Genomic DNA, 26,323 nt, shown 5'->3' on the forward strand with positions numbered 1-26,323 from the left:
GTATTACTTTGCATATTTATAATTTTTTAACATTAAAACATAATAGAATTTGACCTATTTTTATTTTTATCAAAACCAAATGCTAAGTTGAATAAGAGGGTCATTTTGTATGCTTATTTTCATTAAAGCTATAAGTCTTAGACTTCAAAACAGGAGTAGAACGCTAAAATTTTGTATGGATTTGCTCTAATATGGTACAATATGAAACTGTAAAGAAACGTCAGCGAAACCGCCGAAAACCGGTATTTACCGCTATTTATTTTTGCTTCGACTGTTTTAGATTACTAGTTAAAGATAAAGAGATGACGTTTAATCTTATTTAATTAAGATGTTTTAAGTCTTTTTTTCAGGGGGCGGGATTCGTGGCTTTCCTTGTTGGTCATTGTAAAAATCATTTAACTAACCTTATAAAAAGCATAAAACACCAATAACAAGCATGATGACATTTAATAACAATATATCTTTAATTTTATTATTATTTTAGTGGATTTCTGATGTTAGTGACGAGTTTTTTGATCAGCTTGCAAACGTACATTGGCTAACTGTTAGGAAATTTATTTACATACTATAACTGATGACTTTTTTTATAGAATATTTTGGAATATTAATGAATAAAACACTGCAAACTAGATCCTACTTTTTGAAGCTTGAGATGAAAAGTTATAAAGGATAATAATCACAAAATATCATATTTTGATTATCGTTCATTGTCCATTTCCTGATCCCCTGATATACACCACTTTAAAAATTTACATTTTGTTTGAATTAAATAAATAAATTTTAATATAGTGATGAAATTAGAGAAATTAGGTAATATTATATTTTATTGTACAAAAATATATTATTTTTATGGTTTTATATCACGCAACCTTTCACTGCCATTTAAGAACCATTTAATGTATTCTTGACATTAGCAAAATATTTGACCAATATTAGGTATTTCTTTTTCAATCATAATCAACTTTTTAAAAAAGGTCTCATGGTGATTTATTTTTATTTAAACTTATTATGTTTTGATAATTTTTTTTTAGAGGAGAAGAATTTTTTGAATCTCGTGGTATTTTTTATCTGTTCTGGAAGTTATTGGCTTGTTTCAAATCTTTAGGTTGGCTGTGATTTTGTTTTATCCTAATCCTATTTTATAGAGAAGTAAGCTTTTTTATCTGTAGCTTAAGATTTTAATAAAACTGAACCGATTGAGTTTTCCATTTTAGAGAGGCTTTACATAGGTTCCGGGAATGTTTTAGGCCAATTTAGTTTTAAACAGTCTTGGTCTGGTTTTAGGCTATTGGTGCAGATGCTAGAATTATACAAAGTAATAAGGTTTTCATGCCAGAAGCTTAAGATTTCGATAACTACTGAACCGAATAAGTTTTAGATTTTATGGAAGCTTCACATAGGTCCTGTGATGGTTTTAGGCCATTTTTTTTTACAAGTCTGAATATGGTTTTAAGCTATTTTTCTAGACCCTCTTTGCCCCGTCAAATACAGAGCTCCTAGATGCTAGGGGCATATCCGCTTGTTTTAAAAAAGGAGGTAAAAACACATGCATGCAATAATAAAGATGTGAAAATTTATAAATAATCAATTGGATGTTGCACCAGATTATCATGTACTCTAATAAAGTAATACACACAATTGGCTAAAATAACGCTATACCCCATACCCTTCCCTCCTACTGATAAACGAACTGACCAATAAAAAAAGGTTCATATTAGCAAGCTAAATTGACGTCCCCTCATTCTTTATCCTTTGAAATAAATAAGGTAATCCAGGTGCTTACATTTTTTTTTACAATTTCTACAAAACGTATTAAGCAACTATGCGTAATAGTTTTGGAATAGCGCCGATTCCGAATCTATTACGAAATTTGCTAACAGACACAAACAAACTTTGATTTTAATGGGGTGCAAAGAGTATTTACCCAATAGACTGTTGATAATTTTGCATGGAGCTTGTGAATGTCTCTGTACAATTGTTAAAGGGATAGGTAAATTAAAAAAAGCGAAGACTATATTCTGAAATATAAAAGACTAATATGTGAAGGTGGGGGGAGGAGGATTTAAATTTGAAAAATAGTTTTTGGAGAATTAGTTTTTTTTCTAAAGTTAATTTCTTTTGGGAGGGAAGTCTTAACCTTTCCGTGCAACTTAACACACACAAAGACATCCTGTTACTTTTATATAAAAAATTCATCTTGGGCATACAAATATTCCATCAATCTTATTCAAGAAAGGTGGCGCACATTGGTTTATTGCCCCTTTTTATAACTTCAGACAACGTGGCATTTGAAGGCAACTTATTTGAGTTGCATATGTTTATGGGCTAAAGCATTACCCTCTCTTTTTCTATCATTTTACTATTCACATATTGGAGAGATTTGATATATTAGTGATTCTAAAATGATATTTGCATTCTGTTAATTAATATTTACCCAATTCTCTTTGTTTTTATCCCAATTTATTAGAAAATTTCCCTCCATTTAAAATCTAACTAAATAGAACAACCAGTTTTCAATTGTTCAAAATTGAATTTTAAATAAATATGAAATTTGAATTTTTGAAATGGCTTAATTTTCTTTACCCCCTGAAATTAAATTTATTATTGTATTAGAGAGTACGTACAATTTCATATAGAAGGCACATGTACGCAAAATTCATTCTACATCATCATTTTATCAGGGATTTCATTGATATCGTATCCAAGGAAAACCTATTTTACCATTAGATTCGCGTAACCTCCTATTTATATTTTAACTAAAAATAAATGAAAAATAAGAAAGTGGGGATCTTTTTGTTTGTTTGTTAATTAATTTAGGTTAGGTTATGATAGGTTTTGCTGTGTAGCCCGAAGGGTTAAAGTACCGCAGGTGTAGGCCCAGCAAAGTTAGGGACCCCCTCAAGGGTTAAGGATAATTAAATAAATTACCCCCTTTATTATTAATGTATTTACGAAACAAAGGGGAGCAAGGGTGTTATCAGTTGCCTTGTCGTTCATATTCCTGTATTTGATATCAACAAAGCAAAAGATTTGCAAACATTTGCAAAATATAATGTGCTTAAAATCATTTGCGAATCATTCTCTAATATCATGATATCATTAGTAATATTATTCATATTGAAATCACTAATAATTATTTTAAAAAATGCTTTAAGTTATTTTTAGGAATGGCTAAGTCATAATAGAAATAAAGAAATACATTTTGTTATTTTTAAAATTTTATCTCATCTAAATTTAAATCGTTTTATTTGAAGTTTTTAGTTTTTAACCCAGCGTCTTCATAGATAAGAAAAAGAACAATAAATTGATTTACTATCCCGATAATGACAAACAATATTACCCCTTACGTGAATTACAATTATTTGTTCAATACAAATACAAGTTTAGAACGATTAAATTATATTTTAATAATATTTAGAAAAGTTTAAAGCTATAAAATAATACAGTTTTAAGCGGGTATTATTTAACATAATCATCTTTAAAATTCAACACAGCTTAACCATTCAAAGGAGACTACATTGTTCCAGAATTGTGGAGGTTGCTCCAGGCTACAGGATACTTCCAGGATCTAGCCAGACCTTATAAATACTCTTCTAGACAGGTAATCTTTTTCCATGTTCGTGGTGTTTTCTAAATCGAGTTCGAACTCTAAATGCCACAAACTAAACAGGCTAAACACAATACCTATATTTTCTTCGTCGTCCTGTATTAACAACTGCGACAGTGCGAACATTTTTGTCTTGCCGTAGTGCGGAAATTTATACGATTCAAACATATCAATGTTTTTGAAAAGACTATTTTTTTAATTAGGCACTTTTGCACATTTAAAAGACTTCCATTTAGTTAATTTAATTTGATTTTTTTTCTCCTTCCCAAATTTTTTGATTTTTTTGTTTCTTGTATAATGCTTAACTGTAGTTATAAATAGTACATTTTAATTCCAAAATCGACCTACCCTACTAATCAATATAAATAAAAAAATTTAAATTTTAGTATATTTTATTTAATCTTTAAGGTTAAATCAAAATGATAGAGCCTCAGTTAAAATAAAGGGAAATATATTAAACGTTATGGAGTCACTAAAAGTTACAAAAAAGATATTTTGTTGATGTTTGAAAGGGAAATCCTAAAAGAACAAGATGATTAAATTATCTAGAATCAATCTAATACGTACTAGATTTATATTTTAAACATGAATGACAACATCCATAAAAACGATGCTCTGAAATGTTAGAACAAACAAGTTTTAGACCTGAATAAGCAGAATAAAAATGAACGTGATTATGGAGAAGCTTCGTGTATAACATTGTACTATGTTGGCCCAGGAATCAGAGTTCTAAAATCAGATGAATAGTATAATTATATCACATGAAAAATTGTTGTCAACATGTTTTAAAAGTTGCGTGCGGACATTCTGGTAACGATCATCATCCAAAGTTTAAAATCGATATGACAACTCCACATGTATCAAAACGAAAATATCTAACCGTTATACAAATGAACGAACCGATCCCAATTATAGAAAAGCTTCGCTTAAAAAAATATGAATATGTATATTAATGATTATTCATACTCATATTAAAATAAGGAAATATATTCTCTAGGGTTTTAGATATAAAGATGCTTTTTATTTTGTAAAACATTACCATTATAAACACATCCTTAATCTTATAACAAAGTAATAGGATGTGTGTTTGTCTGTCTGTTTGTTTGTACCGAAGGATCTCGCTAACCGCTGAACCTATCGGGTTCTCCTTAACAGGGTAGCTTCTAAGAGGTACCGGGAAGGTTTATAACTATTTTGGGGAAGGGTACCACCACTTTCCCAAAGGTAATCATAAAAAGATCGATTTTTTAAAGTACAGACTTGAACGAAACACAGAAAGGTTAAGTATTATTTTTAAAAAAAATATTTAAAGTACCACTAGAGACCTCAAGGGCGTAGCCGCTAGTATAAACATAAAATAAAGTATTATACATATAGAATTTTAAATTGATTGAAACCATCAAAAAATGTTGAAAGTAAGCATTTTTAATTTTTTGAAGGACTTAGATGATGACTTTGAAGATGGGTTCTGTCCAGTCGAGGATGAAATTCCTAAACTAAGGTAATTGTATTTTTATCTGTAGCGAAAGATCTCTTTACAGCTTAGCTTCTCATGGGTCCTAGGAAAATTTTTAGCTATTTTGGGGAGTGGTACCACCAACACCCCCAAAAAATTTTGTTCCCCCCCTACATTTTTTTTACTTTTTTACCAGATATTGAAACTATCCGGCAATATAATCTTTTGCATTATACAACAGAAATCCCTACTCTTTAGATTTTAAATGGCTGTAATTTTCTTTTTTTTAAGCTAGAATAACGATTTTTTCCAGAAAATGTTTAATTATATGAAAATGTCATATTAGAAATCTCAAAACATTTTTTTTCCTAGTTCAATATCCGGCATTTGAATCAGCCGGATATCCGGTATCCCGCTAAATAAGTATCCAGCCCAACCCTAGTCCCAGGATGGCAGTGTTGCGGAGCCGGGAGCCGTAATTTTCGTTAAAAAACGGCTCTGGCTCCGGACTAGATAAATAAAGAGATTTTTTATAAATTATAATTTGTTAACTCTGTTTTGTCAAGTGCAAATGCCCCTTTAAAGTTTTTCAAGTCCATTTTTATCAAAAATTGAACTTTGTAAACCTTCAAAAGTAAAAAATAGACGTGGGAAAAAAATATGTCGAGTTTTTCTTGATTTTAGGTCGGAGCTGGAGCCAAATCCGGAGCCGGAGCAGCACCAAAATCAAACGGCTCCGCAACGCTTCAGGATGGTTTTGGGTTATTTCATATTTCAGAATTATGGTTTTATGCAATATTTCTGACCGTCCCCTCCCCCTTCGAATGTGAAGCACGTAAATGCTATGGGGGCAGCCGCTAGTTGTATTATAAGATAAACTAAAATATATTTCTTTTTATAATACTAGTGGTTTTGTCACTAGCCTATAGCAGATTAGAAAAGTAACATTCATTTTTAGTTTAAAATTAAACCATCTGGGATAGGTTATAACCCCCCCCCCCACCTTGAAAAAGAGTCATGAACTAATAATCAACTTACCAGAAAAATCTAAGACTGTAGGTACTGCCATTTCAAGGATCTTTAAGGACATACACACAACTCATTACTATACAATAAAGTGTATATGCAATAATTTTAATCTTTATTCTAGGCAAGAGCTGAATGAATGCCACCAAGCTTTACATAAAGGGTACAATTATATATAAAATTTTTAAGAAAGAGTGCCACGAAATCTATTTTAACTTTTTTTCTTTCATGTTTACACAGAAAAAGTAATATTCGAAAGATATTCAATTTTTTACTTTTTTAACTTTCATAATTTCAAGACTGGAATAGTTATTTATCAAATCGTATTATAGGCGGTTTTGAAGTCATATTAGAAATATTAAAGCTAATCACAAACGGTTTATTAGGGACCCCTTAAAAATAAGGGTATCTTTAGCCTTACTTTAGTTTAGGGGAGATAGTCTTCCCTTAAATTTAGTAATGTCAAGCTTAGGTAAAGATTTTGATAGGAATACTTTAGCCTTACATAAACCTATCATATCAATATAAGGTACTCTAAGTTGTCTTCCTTTGCCAGCCCCCCCTCCACATCTACCCTTTTCAAACGATTCCCCCCAATGAATAGCCGCCATAACACTCACCATTCCCCTCCCCCCCCCCCCCCCGTCCCTTAGTGTTCTTTCAATTAGGGTTATATAAGAAAAGTTTCATTAGACTTAGAGGCGTTAAAAATTATCATGAGGCTGTATATTCTATTTTAAGTTTTCTACATTTTTTCCCTTAATCTTAATCTTGTTTTTACTAATTATGAGACTTTTTAGCTGATTAATAAAAACTCTTCCTATCTTTTAAGTAAAAGATTTAGGAATCCCTATCATAAACCCCTCTCCCTTTATGATGCCCCAGCCTTATAAATCCTCCCTTTTCATATAATTCTCCACCTAGGTTTACCTAAGGGTGTCGTTAATTTATTAAAAAAAAATAATGAATAAAATTGTTTCTTAGCTTAACAATTTGATAATTTTTTTAACAAAAAATTTTGTGGATTAAATTAAACTTTAATACAATAGAAAAAAATCTTATAGATTCATATAGAGCTAAAAGCATACTCTTTGTAATAAGTTTTAAATATAACTCTTTGTAGAATTTAATTTTCACGTCGCCATAGTTGTTCATTCAATTTAACAAAAAAGGATCAAAGATTCAGCACTTTTTCCATTTCAAATATTTGATTATGAGTCATGTGATTTATCTATATTTCATGTAGTGCCTGTATACCAAGCAAAGAAATCACTCTGTACAAAAAAAAATTTAAAATCTTTCTTTATAAATCTTACATCTTTAAAGTTTAGAAAAGTAGCCGCAATTATGTATAACAAATATAGGATGTATGTCTGTGTGTGCATGGGAATTAAATAGAAACTTTGAAGCTATTTAAGGCCATAATATTTTTTTTTAATTCAAGCTAAAAGAACGATTTGCTGTTTTTAAAAATAACCAAAAAAATAATAAGGAAGTACAGCAGTACTACAGTATAATTAACCAATAGATATAATAGAACTAGATGGTCAATAGGGATCCATAATTTGTGAGACTTAACCCTTAACAGTTGGGCCCCTTGCCGCACCTTTATCAGTAGTTCAATGCCCCCCCCCCCCCCCCCATTATCTCAGCTCCTATTAAAGCTAGAGGGCTAAAAAAATTGTGCATGTCCCCTGTTTGATAATGAATTTTCGCTTCCTCCACACTTTTATTCAACAACCTTTGTTTTTACATCCTTTTTTACTTAGGGGGGGGGGGGGGGGATCACCAAAAAAAACATAAAAAAAACTTTGGACAAAATACAGCTTTTTGGGAGATATATTTTTCATCCCCTCCATTTTATTTTATTTGGGGGAGGGTTTCCTGAACCCCATAAAACATCCCCCCAAACCTGTAGTAGTACATCCTCATCCTTATACTAAAGTAACAGGAAATTTGTGTGTCTGTCTGTGTATCTGTACCGAAGGATCTCGCTAACCGCTGAACCGATTGTGTTCTCCTTAACAAGGTAGCTTCTCATAAATCCTGGGAAGGTTTATAACTATTTTCTTGGGGGGTGGGATAACCCCAACGCCCCCAAAAATGAAAAATACCCCCCCCACAATTTTTTTTAAAAATTTTTTAACTAAAATTAAAAATGATGATGGGGGGGCACCCCTAGATATACCACACTTTTCTGGGATCTTGCTGTGTCAAGTATCAACTGTTATGAATATCAAAGGATAACTTCATGCAAAATTTGAGCCGGATCCGGCCAAAACCGGCCGTGAATTTTATGAAAAACCGTTTTTTCCGGTTTTTAGTGGGTATCTGTAAATCGATTCAGCTGGAGCAAAACCGGTTGGAGGTACAAAAAATTTTACATCACATGAAATTTAGCCAATGCAATTGCCTACAAAAATGTACTTCATCATCAACTTGATTGAACAACTCTTTCCCCTCCTAAATGTCCATTAAAACCTCGGAAACGGTAAAAATCGCAAAAAATCACGCCTTCGGCGACAAATAACGGCTAAACGGTCAGCCGGAGGCGAATGAAACATAAATAAAGAAATGTCCGCCTCAAAAAGTTGTTCAACATCAAAAAGATGCTTGAAGTCTCTAAAACGACTCCTTCCCCTCCTTTAAGGGGAAAAACTGAAAAAACGTGATTTTCAAAAGTATGCCCACTTCGGGGGTGTGGGGGGCACTGAACCCGTCACCCCAGGGTCACCAAATATAAAGTCTAGGCGGCCCACAATGCTGAATTTTCACCAAGTGAAAGTCTTGTGTCATTATCTCTTATGAGAAAAAAGTTATTAATTAATTAAAATTTCAAATTGTGATTTTTTGATGGATTTCTTTGATGAAATGACAGGCCGGTCAATTTTTAGGCCATTTTTTGCGGTTTTTGGGCCGCACGCCCAAACGGTTTGAGATAATCTCATGGGACCTTTTGCCCAACCTAAGTCTGGTTATTTGTGAGGTCTAGGAAAAAAAATCAGACTTACGCAAAAGATTATAGATGGCGCGCAGCGACGTCGTGCTTCATCCAATCTGGGATTTTTTTTTCTTAGACCTCACAAATAACCAGGCTTAGGTCGGGCAAAAGGTCCCGTGAGATTATCTCAAACCGTTTGGGCGTGGTGGGCCGAAAACAGCAAAAAATGGCCTAAAAATTGACCAGCCTGTCATTTCATCAAAGAAATCCATCAAAAAATCACAATTTGAAATTTTAATTAATTAATAACTTTTTTCTCATAAGAGATAATGACACAAGACTTTCACTTGGTGAAAATTCAGCATTGTGGGCCGCCTAGACTTTATATTTGACACCCCCGAAGTGAGCATACTTTTGAAAATCACGTTTTTTCAGTTTTTCCCCTTAAAGGAGGGGAAGGAGTCGTTTTAGAGACTTCAAGCATCTTTTAGATGTTGAACAACTTTTTGAGGCGGACATTTCTTTATTTATGTTTCATTCGCCTCCGGCTGACCGTTTAGCCGGTATTTGCCGCCGAAGGCGTGATTTTTGGCGATTTTTGCCGTTTCCGAGGTTTTAATGGACATTTAGGAGGAGAAAGAGTTGTCCAATCAAGTTGATGATGAAGTACATTTTTGTAGGCAATTGCATTGGCTAAATTTCATGTAATGTAAAATTTTTTGTACCTACAACTGGTTTTGCTCCAGCTGAATCGATTTACAGATACCCACTAAAAACCGGGAAAAAACCGGTTTTTCATAAAATTCACGGCCGGTTTTGGCCGGATCCGGCTCAAATTTTGCATGGAGTCATCCTTTGATATTCCCAACAGTTGATACTTGACACAGCAAGATCCCAGAAAAGTGTGGTATATCTAGGCAAACCCCCCCAAAAAAAAAATTTTCTACCCAACAAAATTTTTTTTCACTTTTTTTTATAAAATCTAAAATAAGATATTGGGTAATCAAATTTGACTCCACCTCCTCAAGTGCCCCTAGAGGCCTCTAGGGGCATAGCTGCTAGTAAGAAATATAGGTATACAAGTCAATTTCAGGTTCCATGTATAATTCTGAAGGTCCTGATCCTCCAGGCATAGATGTCCAAAGAGGGGGTGAAGTGGGGATTAACCCCCTCAAACAATTTGAGGAGGGATTTTTAGTACTAAAAATTTAAATTACCCCCCAAAAAATTTTACCCCAGGAGTAAATTTGGGGGGGGGGTAAACAAAATTTACCCCTGCAAACAGATTTCAGTTGGGGTAATTACCCCCCCAAGCAAATTTTACCCCCAGGGTAAAAATTTTAAGGAGGTTAAAAAAAATTTGCTGCACGCTTCGCACGCCATTTTTTCCCCCTTTGACAAGATAAATCTTTTTAGTAAGTGTGGAAGGTCACCCCTTTTCCAAAAAAAAAATTAATTTGAAATTGAAGACAAAACATTTTTTAAGAGGGTCACCCCATCCCCAGAAAAATTAAAAGTGGAAGAAAAAAATATTTGTACCGGGGGGTGTGGGAAGTCACCCCATTTCATGGAAGAAAAATTTTAAAATGGAAGATAAAAAAGTTTTAGATAAAATTTTTTTACGGGGGTGTGAGAGGTCACCTCACCCCCAAAAAAATTCAAAAATAAAAGAAAAAAATTAAAAAATAGAAAATGGGAACCCAGTATTGATGTCGGACTGATTATGACGTAACAAAAAAAATTAGCCAATGAGAGGCCACTATGAATTTTACCATTGGTCAATAATGTCCTCTCATTGGCTAATTTTTTTTGTTACGTCATAATCAGTCCGACACTATTACTGGGTTCGAAAATGGAAGTTAATTTTTTTTTAATTTTAGGGGGTTTGGGAGGGTACTCAACCCCCAAAAAATATAAAATAAAAGAAAAGTATTTTTTAAAAAATTTAAGGTGGTGTTGGAGATCACCCACCCATGAAATAAAAAAGTTGAAAAATTAACAAAGGGGTTTGTCTTATAGGAACCGCTTTATATGTATAACAGAATTTGATGCCAGATAGACCATCTAGATCTTAAATATCTATTCATTGGTTGTCAAAGGTGTTTTAAAACAAGTTAGAGAAGAAAGAAAAATTACCTGCTTTCTCATACCTTTAAGAATACCTTAATTTATTTAGGTGTCCCTAACTTTTAATGTAAGCCTACCTTAAAGTTTTACTAAAAACCTTACATAAGTTTCCTAAGTAACCTTTATCAACCCCCCCCCCCTTCCCCTCTCTTCTCTCCTCTACCTGCTTTCTTTCCAATTAAGTACCCTTTAGCTATACCTAACTCTTTATGTAAAGCTAGTCTAATCCCCTCCCCCTTTTCAATGCCCCTAACTCATATATCAACCCTTTTGATCCACTTCTCCAAGCCTTACTTATGAAAAATAAAGGTTACCTTACAGTTGGTTTCAACCCTTCTTGTCGTTAAGACGTCAATACTGAGCTCCTGCTTTCAAAGTGTGAGTTGTGTTTGACCGCCAGAAAACCTGTTGTGTCCTGTACAAGCTTAGTGTTTCTACAAACCAACAACATCATCAAGTTTTCTAGATAAGTTTTTTTTATTATTATATTATATTAATCTATCTATATACCCTTTATCTTGATTTTTGTCTTCTTTTGCAATAAGTCATGGAACAAAACACCTTTTCTGAAATTGTTAAAAATGGAACTTTTAGGCCTAGAACTAATTCAAAAAGGATTAGAGAGGGAAGTGATAGCGATATTCAACCTCCTAGTGACATTGTTGAAAGAGCTATGATAAATTGGCAAAATGTAACATCTACCATGGAATGTTTAGAAAAAAAAGCAGAAAATATGGGGTCTGACCAAGTAACAGCGAAAAGTTTAGTTAGCAAACTGTCGCCTATTTTGAATGATACAGCAGAACTGCTTATGCTTCTAGCTAGAAAGGTTGGGGGGCTAGAAAAAGCAGCTGACTCTACTAAGGCAACCTTGACTAAAAATGTAGTATGTGGGAATTTAGTAAACTCTGTTGAAACCTCGGTTGCCTATAAAAAGTGCTGTGAAGACTTAAAGGCAACAGCCACTCAATGTAAGATTATTGACTTGGACTTTGGGGCAAATCTAAAAGAGCACGGGGAAATAGTTAAAAAGGCTAAGGAATCTTTGGAAGAAATTGCTGAATTGAAAGATATCATCGCTAAAGCACAGATCATACCACTTGCTAAACAAACAACTTTGCGTAATGGTAAAAACACCATTCCTTTTATTGTTAAGACTAAAAGTAAGGAAGATAGGGCAATGGTAGTTAAAGAAGTAAGCAAAATTGGTCTAAAAACCCCTTTTCATTGGCCTAAATCAATTGTTGACGATATTACAAAAATACGTGCTCAACTATCAAGCTATAAGAATGAGCAAATTGACCTGACAGACAAACATATTCTTATTAGACCCAATACTGAAACTGGTAAATCTTTATTTATTTCCTATCGTGAAAAAGATTATAATAAACCATGGATACATCTCCAAAATGTTAAAGTACCAGCAGATTCTAAACTAGTTTCACAATTCAAGCAACAGCCATGCTATTCTGAATATTTCAAGCTTTAAAAAATAACATTATTTCAATTGAATATTTTTGTTTTTGCTATGGATTATATAGTTTTAGTTTACTTTGTTGTCTTCTTTTTGTTCCGAAATCATATAATAAACTTAGTAAGATTCAATATTCATATATTTATCAAAAGTTGTAATAAAATTAAAATTCCAGTTTTTCAAACAATTTATCCCCTCTTTTTCTCTACCCCCCTACTAATTATTATGCATTCAAACCCCTACTTTGAAACATCTTCTAACAAACATACAAGGTTTAGTCTTATCTACAACAGATTAAATTTAGTTGATTTTTATTTAGTTACTTGCTCATCTTTTATTAAGAATTATAAAGTAATGTTTAATGAATAATTTAAGTTTCATTGAAAAGAATTATATTCAAAATGTTAATTCAACACAAGATGTTTCTTTACTTAAGGATATTTATTTTAGTTCTCTTAATTGCAACTCAATCAATATAAGCACTTACAATGTAGGTAAAGCATCAATAAACAAGTTTAAACTTAAAATTAATGCAATGCTTAAAACTAAACCTGATATACTGTTCGTTCAGGATATTAGATTAAATAATAAAGAAAGTATTTTCAGTAAAGAACTATGTTTTAATATGGCTGGTAGCTATAAATCTTATTGCAATAGTTCAAAGGGGGAGAGGGGTGTAGCGATTTTAATCAAACAAACTTTGAAATATGAAATAATTAAAAGCTTTAGTTCCATTGATGAAAATGTTTTAATTTTGGATTTAAAAATAAATGAATGTAGAATTTCATTAATATCATGCTATGGGCCAACTCAAAATAACAACAAATATTTCTTTAGACAGTTAAGGGATAAAATATTGAGCATTGGAAATACATTTTACATTATCGCAGGAGATTTGAATGCAATACCTACAACTATACAACCAGAACAAGGTCTCGTACACTTAGACTTGATAAATACAAATTCATTGCCAAATTTAGAACATTGTAAAGAGCTTTCCTTGTGGATAGAGGAAAATTTTTGTGTAGATTTATTTAGATTGCTTCATCCGACTAAATTAGAATTTAGTTATGTTCCTTTCTCAAAAACTAAGACAAACAGAAGTAGAATCGATCATATTCTACTGAGTCCGCAGCTTGCAAATACTTTTAGCTCTTGCAATTATGAGCCATTAAAAGCTTCCCTCTTTGACCACAAACAATTGGTTTTCAATACATATCAAAATATTTCAAAACGTGAATGTACTATAAATTCTTCTTTATTAGATATTGATGGTCTTACTGAGGGTGTGAGAATCCATGTATACGAGCTCGTTCTACAACATTCTGAAGTTCCTAACAAGCTACATCTACAAGACATTATTTCTCAGATAAGTTTAGCATTTAGATTAAAGAATGACCTAAGTTTGACAGAATTTAAAAATGATAGGCTAATATTGTTCTGGATTGAACAAAAAGATAGGGCTATAAATTATCTCTTTGATTTACTTCCTCCTTTAAATGAATTGTATGAAATGCCTTTAAATATTAGTCATGATGCTTTCCTTGAAGTTTTATTGAATTGTATTAAAAATTCTATAATAAGCTTTCAATCAAACTTTCTTAAGAGCAGTAGAAAAATACAAAAAGATTTGTCAAAGTCATTAAACGCGTTGAAGTGTGGAAATGTCACAGATGAAATTGTACTTAATAAAATCATTGATATTGAAAACAGTCTGAGTATAATGGAAGATGAAGAAAATTATCGTAGGTTAGAGACTTCTGGGTATTTCCACATTTTAAATGCAGAAAAGGCCTCAAAAGCATTTAGTAGTTTGCTAAAAAATTCTAAAAAAGCTGACTCTATCTCACAAATTAAGAATGACTTAGGTGAATCTTTTACATGTGAGAATGAAAGGAATGAGTTTTTAACAAATCACTTTAAAAATAAATTTGGCACAGCCTTTATTTCCAATTCTTCTCTCTTTGATTTTTTAGGCAATAATGTAAATCACCCAAAAATATTAGAACATAAATTAAATAACACAGATAGAGAAAAATTAGAGGCAGACATTTCTATTAATGAATTAAAAGAGTCACTTTGTTCAGCTAATTTAAATTCTAGTGTAGGACCAGATGGTATTCCTTATAGAATGTTGGTTAAGTTTTGGGACATTTTAAGCTTACCTTTACTGAGAGGCTTTAAAGAAATGATTAATAAGAAACAGTTAAGAGGCATGCTAAGATGTGGTAAAATTAGACTTATAGCCAAAAAAAATTCTGACCTTTCAAAAATTAAATCTTGGAGGACAATTTTTTGTTTGTCTACTGTGTACAAAATTTTCTCTGGGGTTATTGACAATAGGTTAAAAAAAGTAATTGACAAAATAAATATCAGATCTCAAAAAGCTTATTCTTCTAAATACACTATTCAGGAAAATTTGATTCAAATTTATGAACTAATTTCTAAAACTTTAGCTTCCAACTCGTCTCTAGCAATTGCTTTAATTGATTTTCACTCAGCCTTTGACTGTATTGGACATGGATATTTAAGAGATGTATTGGAATTTATGAATTTTGGCCCAAATATGATAAATATGATTTTAACATGCATGAATGATAGATTTGCCCACATTCTGACCGATACTGGAATAACACCTAACTTTCCCATGAAAGTTGGTTATATGCAAGGTGATAGGCCAAGTCCTAACATTTTTAAAATTGCCCTAACTCCTTTATTACTTACTATATCAATTAGCAATGAAATTGTAATACCAAGAGCTATACCTTTTAAATTGACCGACACAGATACACAGCCAGACCCTGAATCAGCATTTGCCGATGATTGTAATGTTGCATTTACTCCAACTGCCATTGCTTTAAAAACTATTTTTCAAATTCTTACCTACTTTGCACAAGTTTCTAATTTAAGAACTAATGTAAACAAAACCAAAATTTGTATTATAGGTAGGAAGCCATCAAATGATTTTTTTCTGGAATTGGATTTAATTGGTATTGAATTGGTTGATGATTTTGATATTTTAGGTTTACATTTTGATTCAAAACTGTCTAATATGCAAAATAATTGGAACAAAATTGTCACTAAAATGTCAAAAGTTAGAAATTTTTGGGCACTTTTCTACCTTACTACACCTGGAAAAATTGCAATTATAAAGGGATTCATGTTACCTTTACTGAATTATGTAGGGGCAGTTGTCTTTCCATCTGAAGAAATAATTTTGCAAATTGAAAATCTCATTATTTCTTTCTTATGTCAAAGTAGACCTATTGCAAAATCTAAAATCTTTTCAAGTGTTGAAAATGGAGGTTTAGGAATACCAAAAGTAATAGAATTTTTACGCTCTTTAGATATTTTAATGTATAAAAAATCCTTATCTATAGTAGATACTTGGGCTTTAGAAATAAAAAATACTAGATGTCAAGCAAATGATCCATTTTATTTCAATGAAAAATTAGATAAGAATATTAATCCTATTTTATCTAGAATTATTGAATCATATATAATATTTTCAAATTCATTTTGGCTAAACCATGATAACATAAAAGATATGAGAATTTTTAAAAATAATTTCTTCTGTAATAGTGAAAAACAAATTGTAAGCAGGGCAATTTTTACAGAAACAACATGGGTACGATATGAAAATGATATAAAGTCAATTTGTTTTGGAGACCTGTTAAATATTGATAATATATGTCTAGATTATAGAAACTTTAACATCAAATCAAAGGTCAATTTTAATTACATGGAATTTTTGAGACTTCGAGGATTTGTTCAGCACAATATTGCTTTATATAGGTGTAAACTTTCAAAGCCCCAAACTAAAATCAGTTCACTTTTTTTAAAGCCAAAAGTAAAGTCAAAACATTTTCGTTACTTCTTATCAAATGATGATCAGAGGATAGAAAAGTGTAAGTCTTACGTAAATAGGTATAACTGGGCGAAAATAAGAGAATTTGACATAGAGAGAGAGCGTAAATGGCAAAAAGTATGGACTTTTTCCTTTTTACCAATAAATATCCGAGAATTCGCATTTAGGTCCATTAACAATTATAACTATTTTAATGCTAATATCTCTAATTTTAGGCCAGAATCTCCAGAATGTACACTTTGTAAGTTGGACCGTAATCTACCCGCACCGAGAGAAACAACACAGCACTTTTTTCTGGACTGTCCCGTCACCACAAACTTTACATCAAACTACTTCACAGAATTTCTACAGAATATGGAATTTAATTTCGACTCAAGCTGGCTGTTAGTAGGAGTCCCAAAAACGCTCACCAAAAACATTATTAATGTAGTTAATATTGAAATTACACTTGTCTTATTTTTTATCTTTCAGTCAAGACTGAAAAAAAAGATCCCTTTAAATTCAAATCTACTTGAATTTATTTCCTTTCAAAGAAAATTTTTGCTTAAAAACAAAAATTATAAATTAGGATATGAAAAATTAACAACATATCAATTCGACCCTGGATAAATGTCATACTTCGAATATAGAAAGAAAACTACCTGCAAATGAGGGCATTTCTAAAAAGTGTTTGTTTTTTCAAATCCATATGTAATATATAATTCCTACACTTTACACTTACAACAAACACACCAAATCTTTAGACACACTTAAGTATTTCACCTCAACTTCATCTCACCTGTAGAGTTTATAGGTGGGTATTGATAAATTAGTATAGTAGAAAAAAAAATTATGATCCCGAGGATTATTATTTCTTGTTATTCTAACTTTAACCATGTGAATTTAGGCCTGTTTTTCACATGGTTACAGACAAGAAAAATTACCTCATCCAATAGAGGGTCAGTATATAACCTAAACAATATTCTTGAGGTGAAGCTTTCGGTAGTCTGCCCAATAAAGCATTCTGCAGTTTTCATTTAACAGGCCACACTTATTTATCCAGGGATAGATATAACAAACAATGGATTTAATTCTAAAATAATATTTAGGGGGCAAATAGAGAGGTCGTCAATATTACGATGTGTTGCCCCCCAACGACAGCTGAAAAACATGTATAGGTTTCGTGACTTTTCCCCCGAATTAAATTCGTTATTGGTATAAGCTGTTATTTATCCATCATTTACAGTTTAAAGTTCAGCTTTGTATCCTTTACACAGTTTTAATCAGTATATATTTAGGATTAGTATTGACCTAATATTTGTATCATAAACATTTTTGTAATTTCTTAATGACCCTTATTTTTTTCTAGAACTTACTGAAGTTCTATCTTTTTAGTATAAAATTGACATATTTTGAGAATAGATTTGTTGAATAAGTCTTGACTTAATTTAAATGTACACCTTTTATGATAAACGGCAATTTTTCTTTCTCTTTTTTTACTTCTGGTTTACAATCAACTAACACTTTTTTAACGAGAATATCTTGGAATAATCTTTGTTTAATATTGTTATAATAACTCTTATAATTCAGATGTAAACGTTTTTATGTATATAATTAAGACAAATAAAGAATCAAATAATAATAATAATTAATTAATTTTAAAATAATAAGAATTAAAATTCTTTCATATGCAGACAATTTGATGTCGACTTTGTGTGGATTGTTTTTAATTTTACTACAATAGAAAAAACTTATAAGGCAAGATCTTATAGAAATAAAAGCTACTCTTTGTAACAAACATATCAAATTTGATAATATGTGACTCTTTGTAGATTTTAATTTTAACATCTATATAGATGTTCCTTCATTTTAACAAAAAAGTACATAGATTCAACACTTGCTTATTTCTAATATTCGATTATGTGTCATGTGTTTTACCTGTATTTCACATGGTGCCTATACCAAGGTAAGAAATCACTATATAACAAGGATGACAACATCCATAAAAGCGAAGCTCTGAAATGGAAGGACAAACAAACTTTAACACTTGTAGATTGTCAGAACTTAATTAGCAGAATATTAATGCATCAGTACAAAGAATATTGTAAGTAAATTTGTTGCAAACTGCCTAAATGGATGATACTGTTTAAGGACATACTAACATTTTTGGGACTTGTTTATAGAGATGCTTTACTTATAACATTTTACCTTGTTGCATAAGAAATCAGTTTTCAAAAAAATCTGAAGAATCGGATAATTTTAATATACAAAAATTTGTTGTCAAAAAAGTTAAAAATCGACATGTTTCAAATGGACGTACGGACATTCTGGTATTGATTATAGAGTTTCTAAATTGTACCTAACTACTACAGGAATCATCATGCAAAGTTTGGAATCGATAGGACAATTCTAACCTGTTTAAACTAACGAAAAGAGCTAACTCTCTGTGACGAACGTACGGACGGACCGACCCTAATTATAGAAAAGCTTCGATTTTAAAAAAACGTTTTTTAACCTAACTTAAAAATCTAACATCTTTAAATATTAGAGGGGTTGTAGCTATCATGTATAACAAAAACAGGATGTGTGTCTGTGTGTGTGGGACTTCTTAAAAACTAATGAAGGCTATAATACTTGTTTTTAATTTTTAAGCTAAAAGAACAATTAGCTGTTTTAGATAATAACCTTTAAAAAAACATTCTACAGAGAAAGTACAAAAGTATAGTATAATGAACCAATAGATATAGTAGATCTAGATGGTAAATCGGGCCCAACTTAATAAGGAATTTCCAAAGAGTTATCTTTATTCCAAAAAAAGTTAACTATTTAAAGATGATTTCTTATATATGTTATGTTGTATGCTTTACATCATGTGAGGGAAGAAATTTTTTAACCATATGATTAACCTAAGCAAAGGCTTATCCTAAGAAAGACTATTTATAGCTGATTCATTTTGCGAATGATATGAAAGGATAATTGCTCTTTCTAACCAAATTCTGTTTACTTTCTAACCAATATATGGCAGATTGATCCTCCCCTGTATTCCTATTGGCTGAATTTGGGAGTATGTATCTATATTATACCTTTTAATAATTCTTACTTGATAATTTCTTTATTGGTGTTCCTTTATTTCTTCAAAACGTGAATGACAGCTTTAAATGACTTATTTTTGATTAAAGTATTTTTTGGCAATGCTTCGCCTATCTATTATTAAGTGTTGATTTAGGGAAAAGAACACTGAAAACTTTTTTTACTATGCTAAGAAAATTGCTAATAAAACATCACATGTTTTATTTTAATAGAGAAAGAGGGGACAATGGGCTATTTATTACTAGCTTATACCAATAACGAAATTAATATTTTTTAAATCACAAACATGGTTTTCAGCTTTATTACATTTGTCCCCAACATTTCAAAATAACAATTTCTTATTTGTTGGAATAACAACATTTTGAAAATTTGATTGGTTGTTTCATTAAGTTGAGTGTTCAAACGTTTCAACACTCAATTTTAATTTACAGTAGGTGTATTTTTGTATATCATCATTGGGGCTGTACATTAGTCTACTGGCTTTTGTCTTATCCCTGCTAACTTTATACCTGAGCTTGATCTTTAAATCATTTCAATGGTGCACGGGGTGGTTTAGCGCACCATTGAAATGATTTAAAGATCCAGCTCTGATTTATTTCATTTGTCCCCAACATTTTAAAATAATGTTTTCTTATTCGTTGGCTTAATAACTTTTGGGACTAGTAAAATTTGATTGGTTGTTTCATTAAGTTGATTGTTAAAACGTTTCAACCATAAATTTTAATTTACAGTAGGGGTATTTTTGTGTATCATCATTGGGGTTGCACATCAATTTATTGGCTTTTGTCTTATCCCTTTGGATGCCTGTTTTTTTAACCTTTCTTTGTGAATCTAATAACTTTTGAGTTTGAGGGGTAGCTGCTATTTTAAATAACAAAAATAGGATGTTTGTCTGTGAGCTGGGACGTCCAAATGGGGGGGAGGGGATGTAAACCCCCCCTCCCCACCTTCCCCCCAATAAATTTAGGTGTTTTTAAATATGGCTACGGCATTTAACTAGGAGTTGAAAAAAACCTTTTGAACTCTACTCTAAGGTTTTTTGAAAAGATTTTTTAATTCCGACCATAAACAAAAAAGTTAGCATTTTGGGAGTTTGTGACCCACCTCCCATTTTCTGTGGGGGGGGGGGGGGTGGAAAATATTCCTCCCAAAAAGTTGTATTTTGTCCTAAAATTAAAAAAAAAAATTTTTTAAGCTAAAAGAACAATTAATAACCAATTAAATTCTATTTGTTTGGCTTTAAGATTGCTTTTTTTTATGTAAAGTTGTACTTGTCATGAAAACCGTACATTAATTTGTAAGTACTTCTTGTCAACCCCCCTTCCCCTCTCCTAACATTTCTTCTTTTTGAATTTTTACCTGCTTTCTCTCCATTTAAGAACACTTTAAGTATACCTATTTCTTTATGTAAGCCTTCCTTAAAGTTATACTTACATTAATTTCTAAGTAACCCTTGTCTACCCCCCTTCCTTTCTTTATTGTCTACCTGCTTTCTCTCCAATTAAGAACCCTTTTAGTATACCCTATCTTTTTATGTAAGCCTCTCCTAACGTTTCTTCATTTTGAATTTTTTTGGTTAAATAATGAAGTTAATTTAGAAAGTTTATGCTGAAGTTTTTTTTTTATGCATGGAAACTTTAGGCAGCTTTGAGAACCTGTTTTCCTTGAATTTATGAAATTTTGAAAATTGTGTATTGCAGTTAAGAAATTTTGTTTTGGCTTATTTATAAAAACGTTTCCTAGTTTTATATGTATGGCTAAGCTTAACTAAAGTGTATGTAGCCTTTCTCAATGTAAAATTTAGGTAAGCCTTATAAAGTAAATTAAAATTAAAATAAAAATCATAAAATTAATGTTTTATGGACCAAAGATTTTTCAAGTTTACTAAAGTAAAAAAAAATGATTTAAGAAAGATCATGAATTAATAGTATTATACTCATTGTAATAAGTTTTTTTATATGTCTCTTTGTAAAATTTAATCTTAATAATCTTTTTTGTTCTTTATACATTTTAACCAAAAAGGTTTTTTAAATGTTTAGCATCTGCCCATTTGATTATAATTCATGATTTGGACCATGCTAAGCAAATTGCGAATAAAAAAAATTATCCTTTACAAAATATTTTGAAGCAATTCTTATAAATCTACTATCTTTAGAGGGGTTTATGTATCTTTAGAGCCGAAAGATAGAATGTATGTCTGTGTGTGTCTGGACTAAGAACTGCGCTTGAAAACAGTTTGTTTTATTTTAAAAAGTTTTTTTAAAGCAAGAATAACAGTTTCCTTTTTTTACAAATATAACAAATATAAGAAGCTTCCATGAAAAGAAACCGATTTATTCCAGAAGCTAGCGAGATATTTTAGACACCCTTTATTATATCTCTTTTTAATGGCCCTTGAATTTTTTACACTTTACTTTATTTTTAAATTTTGGCGTATATTAAGGAACATCTATGAACATATCTTTCATTTGTAAGTAGAGGAAATCAGGGATCTAAAGGGATAAGACAATAGTAGATAGATTGATATTCCGTCCAAATAGAATTTGGGGATGCCTAGGCAAAATTTTTGCATTTTAATTTTTACACCCCCCCCCAACATAAAAAAGCTTGGACGTCATTGTCCTGTACAATTAGTTATTGAAACGGTTGGATATTAAGATTAATAAACATACCACTTAAAATTTTGAAAAAAGTCCCAACAGTTATAAAAGTTATAAGAAAACGTTATAATAAAACTTTGGGGACTAATGTAATATTTTAGAAAGCCCAATGACCCATCCCTTCCTGGATTGAATGAGAATGTGTACTTGCTTTCTACCTAACTTAACTAGATAAGATAACTTTTATATTTTAAGTAATTTTATGTAACCCTAATTAAATAATTAAGAAATAAAATTTAAAAAAATATGAAAGACAAGTCTTAATTAGAGCAAAGTTTTTTTTGTCTACATAAATAGAAAAAAAGAAATATTATAGATAACTAAAAGTGTACTCATTGTAATAAATTTTGAATTATGCCTCTTTAAATGTAGAATGAAATGATCACATATATTTTGTTGTTCATTCGTTTTAACAAAAAAATAATTTGCAAATGTTTAGGACACCTGCCCATTTCCAATATTTGAATATGATTTGTGTTTTTTATATATATTGGGGGAGGTTAATTTACCATATTTTCTATTAAAAAAATCACCCTATAAAAATATTTTTAAGTAACCATTCTTTATAATTAGAAAAATCAAAAATATCTTTAAAGAGGCCTTAGATGGTTACTTGCTATTATTATTTATAACACAGATAGGATGTATGTGGCGGAATTTACAAGGAACCGTGCTCAAAAACTTAAAAAAGATAGGAATATTTTTCCAAAATTTTAGTTAGAAAAACAATTGGCTGTTTTAAGACATAACCCAAAAGGTACTCGTATATCATCAAACCTGCTTTTTCTTGACATAGCTTAATGTAACTAAGAACAAAATAGGAACCCCTAGTAAACTTTATAAGGTACCTTAAACCTTTCCTAAGTCTTACTTGACATTACTACATTTAGGAATACTTAACAATAACTAAGAAACTCCAAAGGTATACTTAACTAAAAGCTTACATAAGCCTGACATAAGAAAATACCATTAGGGACACTTATCTTCGTTTGTGATTCTCACTATTGTCCTTATTTCGTTAAGATAAATAATTCACTGATAATGAAAGTAATTGTTTATTATAGAGAAAGAATTGAGCCATTATTAGACGTAGATGATAACAGAGAAGGTGATTTTTACATGCTATGAAGCATTTTCTATTATATTTAGGAGTTCCAAATTTTATTATTGCCTCATCATTAATATACCCCTTATTGGGTTTTTGATAGTAAAAGTTTGTCACTTGCAAAAGGTAAGTAAAGAGTAGCGGATACGCCACTAGAAGCCTCTAGGGACACTTTAAGTTTTTAAATTTATAGTTAAAATTAATATTTGGGTAGATTTTTCTTGGGGCGATTTCTCTTCGGAGGGTGAAAAACCCTCACCCAAAATATTTATAAACCTTCCCTGGTCCTATAAGAAAGGAGAACCTCATCGGATACTTGACTACAGATTAAGAGAAGCTTACTACTTTCTATGATACCTGTCCTTAACTAAAATAGGCATCAAATTTTTTTTTCTTCATCTTTATGAAGTTCGTTTGTTGTTCATTCACGATTTGATGGAATACCAAAGATTTTTCTTTACTTTAGATGATGAAAATGAAGAAAGTATGTTGTCGCATGTATTGAAGGCCTACACTGAAGTCAGGAAAAGGTAAAACTAAATTCAAATTTATTGGTCAGTTCTAACACAACTAAACTAATACTTACTAAACTTCATTTTTGTGCTAAAGGACGAAGGACAAAACTATGAAAAGTCTCACTTTTTAAAATATTTTTATTATTATATGGAAGCTATGCTATTTAAAATCACGAAACCTCGTTTTAAAAAAACTATACAAGTTTAAATGTTAATAAGTTCGAAACAAAAGGGTTAAACTGTCATAGCAATCTTTTAGTTTCTTTTAGCCCTAGTCAGACAAAACTCATTACAATGCCCATAGATATTTGACTTAAGTTTGTTGGGCATTTCACTAGATCTCTAACCAATAAAATGTTCACGATGGATGTAGAATATTCGTGGATATTATGACAGGGGAAAAGACGTCAACAATTTCGCTTGTCAACATAGAACTTATTTATTGGTCAGTTAGTTCATCCAGTAGGAGGGGAGGGAATGTGGTAAATCAAATGGAAGGAGATAAACGTTATTTAGCCCGTTGAAAGTTTCACTTGATTAGAGAATATGAAAATTTGGTGTAAGATCCAAGTAATAATATATCCATTTGTGCACCTCACCCTTATAAAGTAATGCCAAGGCATTCTTTTTTATTTATTTATGTTACAGCACTTTATAGTGCCTATAAAAATGACGCCATAGATACACAGAATAAATTACTAATGGCAGGCCAGTTTACATTTTATTGACCAATGGAAGGCCAGTATGACGTCTTTTTTTATAGGCAGGCACTATTGAAAGCTTTATTTGTGTTTATTTAGTGACGCACAAGAAGAAGAGAGTATAGAACTAATATATTTATTTTCCTCGGCCTTCCTATTCTACTTTATTTGCATCATTGTTTGGAAAACATTCAGGAATTAAATATCTTCTAAATATACATGACATAATTGTCAGGGATCTATAGGGATAAGACAATGGCCGATAAATTGATGTATATCCCCAAATTGTATAAAATTGTTCATGGAATCTATAAATCATATATGATGATACCAGATAATAAACGTTTTTTCTTTATTTTTTCACACTTCCATTTCCTTAGAGGGAGAGAGGGGGCAATTTGCTGTTCATTAAACTAGTCCCTAAAGTTTTATAATAACGTTTTCTTATTCGTTGGCTTAACAATTTTGTGAATTTTGATTGATATTTAAATGATATTTTATACCATTAACAGAGATCCAAAGCAGAACAATCAACGAAATCTGTGCAGAAGTGTTTCAATGCTATAATGTTCATTTTTATTCTGATAATTTATTTGATGTCAAACTGTAAATCCTTAAATAAAAGTAGCATAATGTGTGTTCGTGTCTAGAGAAGGATCTCGCTGATCGCTGAACCGATATAGCTTTCCTTTACATAAAGCTCCTCCTAAATGAATTGTTGTTACTTTTTCTTTTTAAAATTGAAAGAAAAATGTCCCTCCTTCAAGTGCCCCTAGAGGCCTAGGGGGGGGGGGGGTGTAACCGCTAGCAGTTTACTAATTCAACTTGCTATACAAATATAAATATATGTAATTTTAAGATCATGGACTAAGAAACAACCCTGTTATTTAATTTGTAAAGATATATTCTTAAATAAATATATTCATATTTTCAATTGTGATTTGTTATATACATGTTTTGTCTACTAAAACAGTAAGGATATTTAAGCAAGGATGAAAGCCAATACACATTCATCAAATTGTCAAAAAAGAAGAAAAATAAACTTATTGAAATATTGAAGAGACTGACAGAATGTGTTATAGGTTTAACCTTTTTTGGTCAGGAGAATCTTGATAAGAAATTTCAGAAGCATATCTTATTTAGAAGCCGACTATTTTTTATTCATCTAATATCACCAATGCATGTATGTTATGTTTGGAGTCAGTGGCGTTCACAACAATTAAACAGGAGGTGAAAAATTGGGAAGGTAGTTCGTCCTAGGATCTTGTTTTAGGGGGTAATAACACCCCATACGCCATAATTCACGACATAGTTTAAAGAACAAAACGATCTAGAGTACCTGTATTTCAAAAGAGCTACAAGTTCGTTTCAAAATTGGTATGTATATTATTGGTCAGCCATTAGTTTTATGCTTTATGTTGACAATAAAGGAATTATTACAAACATTCAAGGACATACATGTTCCTGTTATACTTAGATATATTTAAATTCTAAGAAGGTTGATACCATTTGTTTCAATTTAAACTGGTGCAGTATAATAATACTTGGACAACATAGCATGGGATTAAAAATAAATTCTAAACGATTTATTTGTTATTTCTTACAAACTCATTGCTTTATATAAGGATAGCGGCTATGCCCCTAGAGGCCTCTTGAGAGGGTGGTGGTAAACTTCCCCAAAATAGCTATAAACCTTCCCAAGACCTATGAGAAGCTACACTGTAATGGAGAACCATAGCGATTAGCGAGATCCTCCGGTACACACAGAAAGACA

General features: G+C 31.2%; 1 protein-coding gene and 1 long non-coding RNA gene across 2 annotated transcripts; both read left to right on the top strand.

The window, feature by feature from the left end:
* The first annotated feature begins 607 nt into the window (after positions 1–607).
* On the top strand, positions 608–25,483 carry LOC145312589 (uncharacterized). Its single transcript, XM_080151844.1, has 10 exons — positions 608–621; positions 790–810; positions 1,032–1,105; positions 3,510–3,601; positions 5,047–5,108; positions 6,214–6,252; positions 23,293–23,336; positions 23,800–23,863; positions 24,649–24,741; positions 25,059–25,483. The coding sequence occupies exons 1-10, from the start codon at positions 608–610 to the stop codon at positions 25,114–25,116; spliced, it is 561 nt and encodes a 186-aa protein (XP_080007970.1). The 3' UTR covers positions 25,117–25,483.
* Positions 12,758–17,078, top strand: LOC145312076 (uncharacterized). Its single transcript, XR_013876891.1, has 2 exons — positions 12,758–13,563; positions 13,897–17,078. It is a non-coding gene; the product is annotated as an uncharacterized LOC145312076 (long non-coding RNA).
* Positions 25,484–26,323: the final 840 nt, after the last annotated feature.

The sequence above is a fragment of the Acartia tonsa genome, chromosome 2 (assembly GCF_053477335.1).
Source record: "Acartia tonsa isolate MP-2025a chromosome 2, ASM5347733v1, whole genome shotgun sequence".
NCBI classification, from domain to species: domain Eukaryota; kingdom Metazoa; phylum Arthropoda; class Copepoda; order Calanoida; family Acartiidae; genus Acartia; species Acartia tonsa.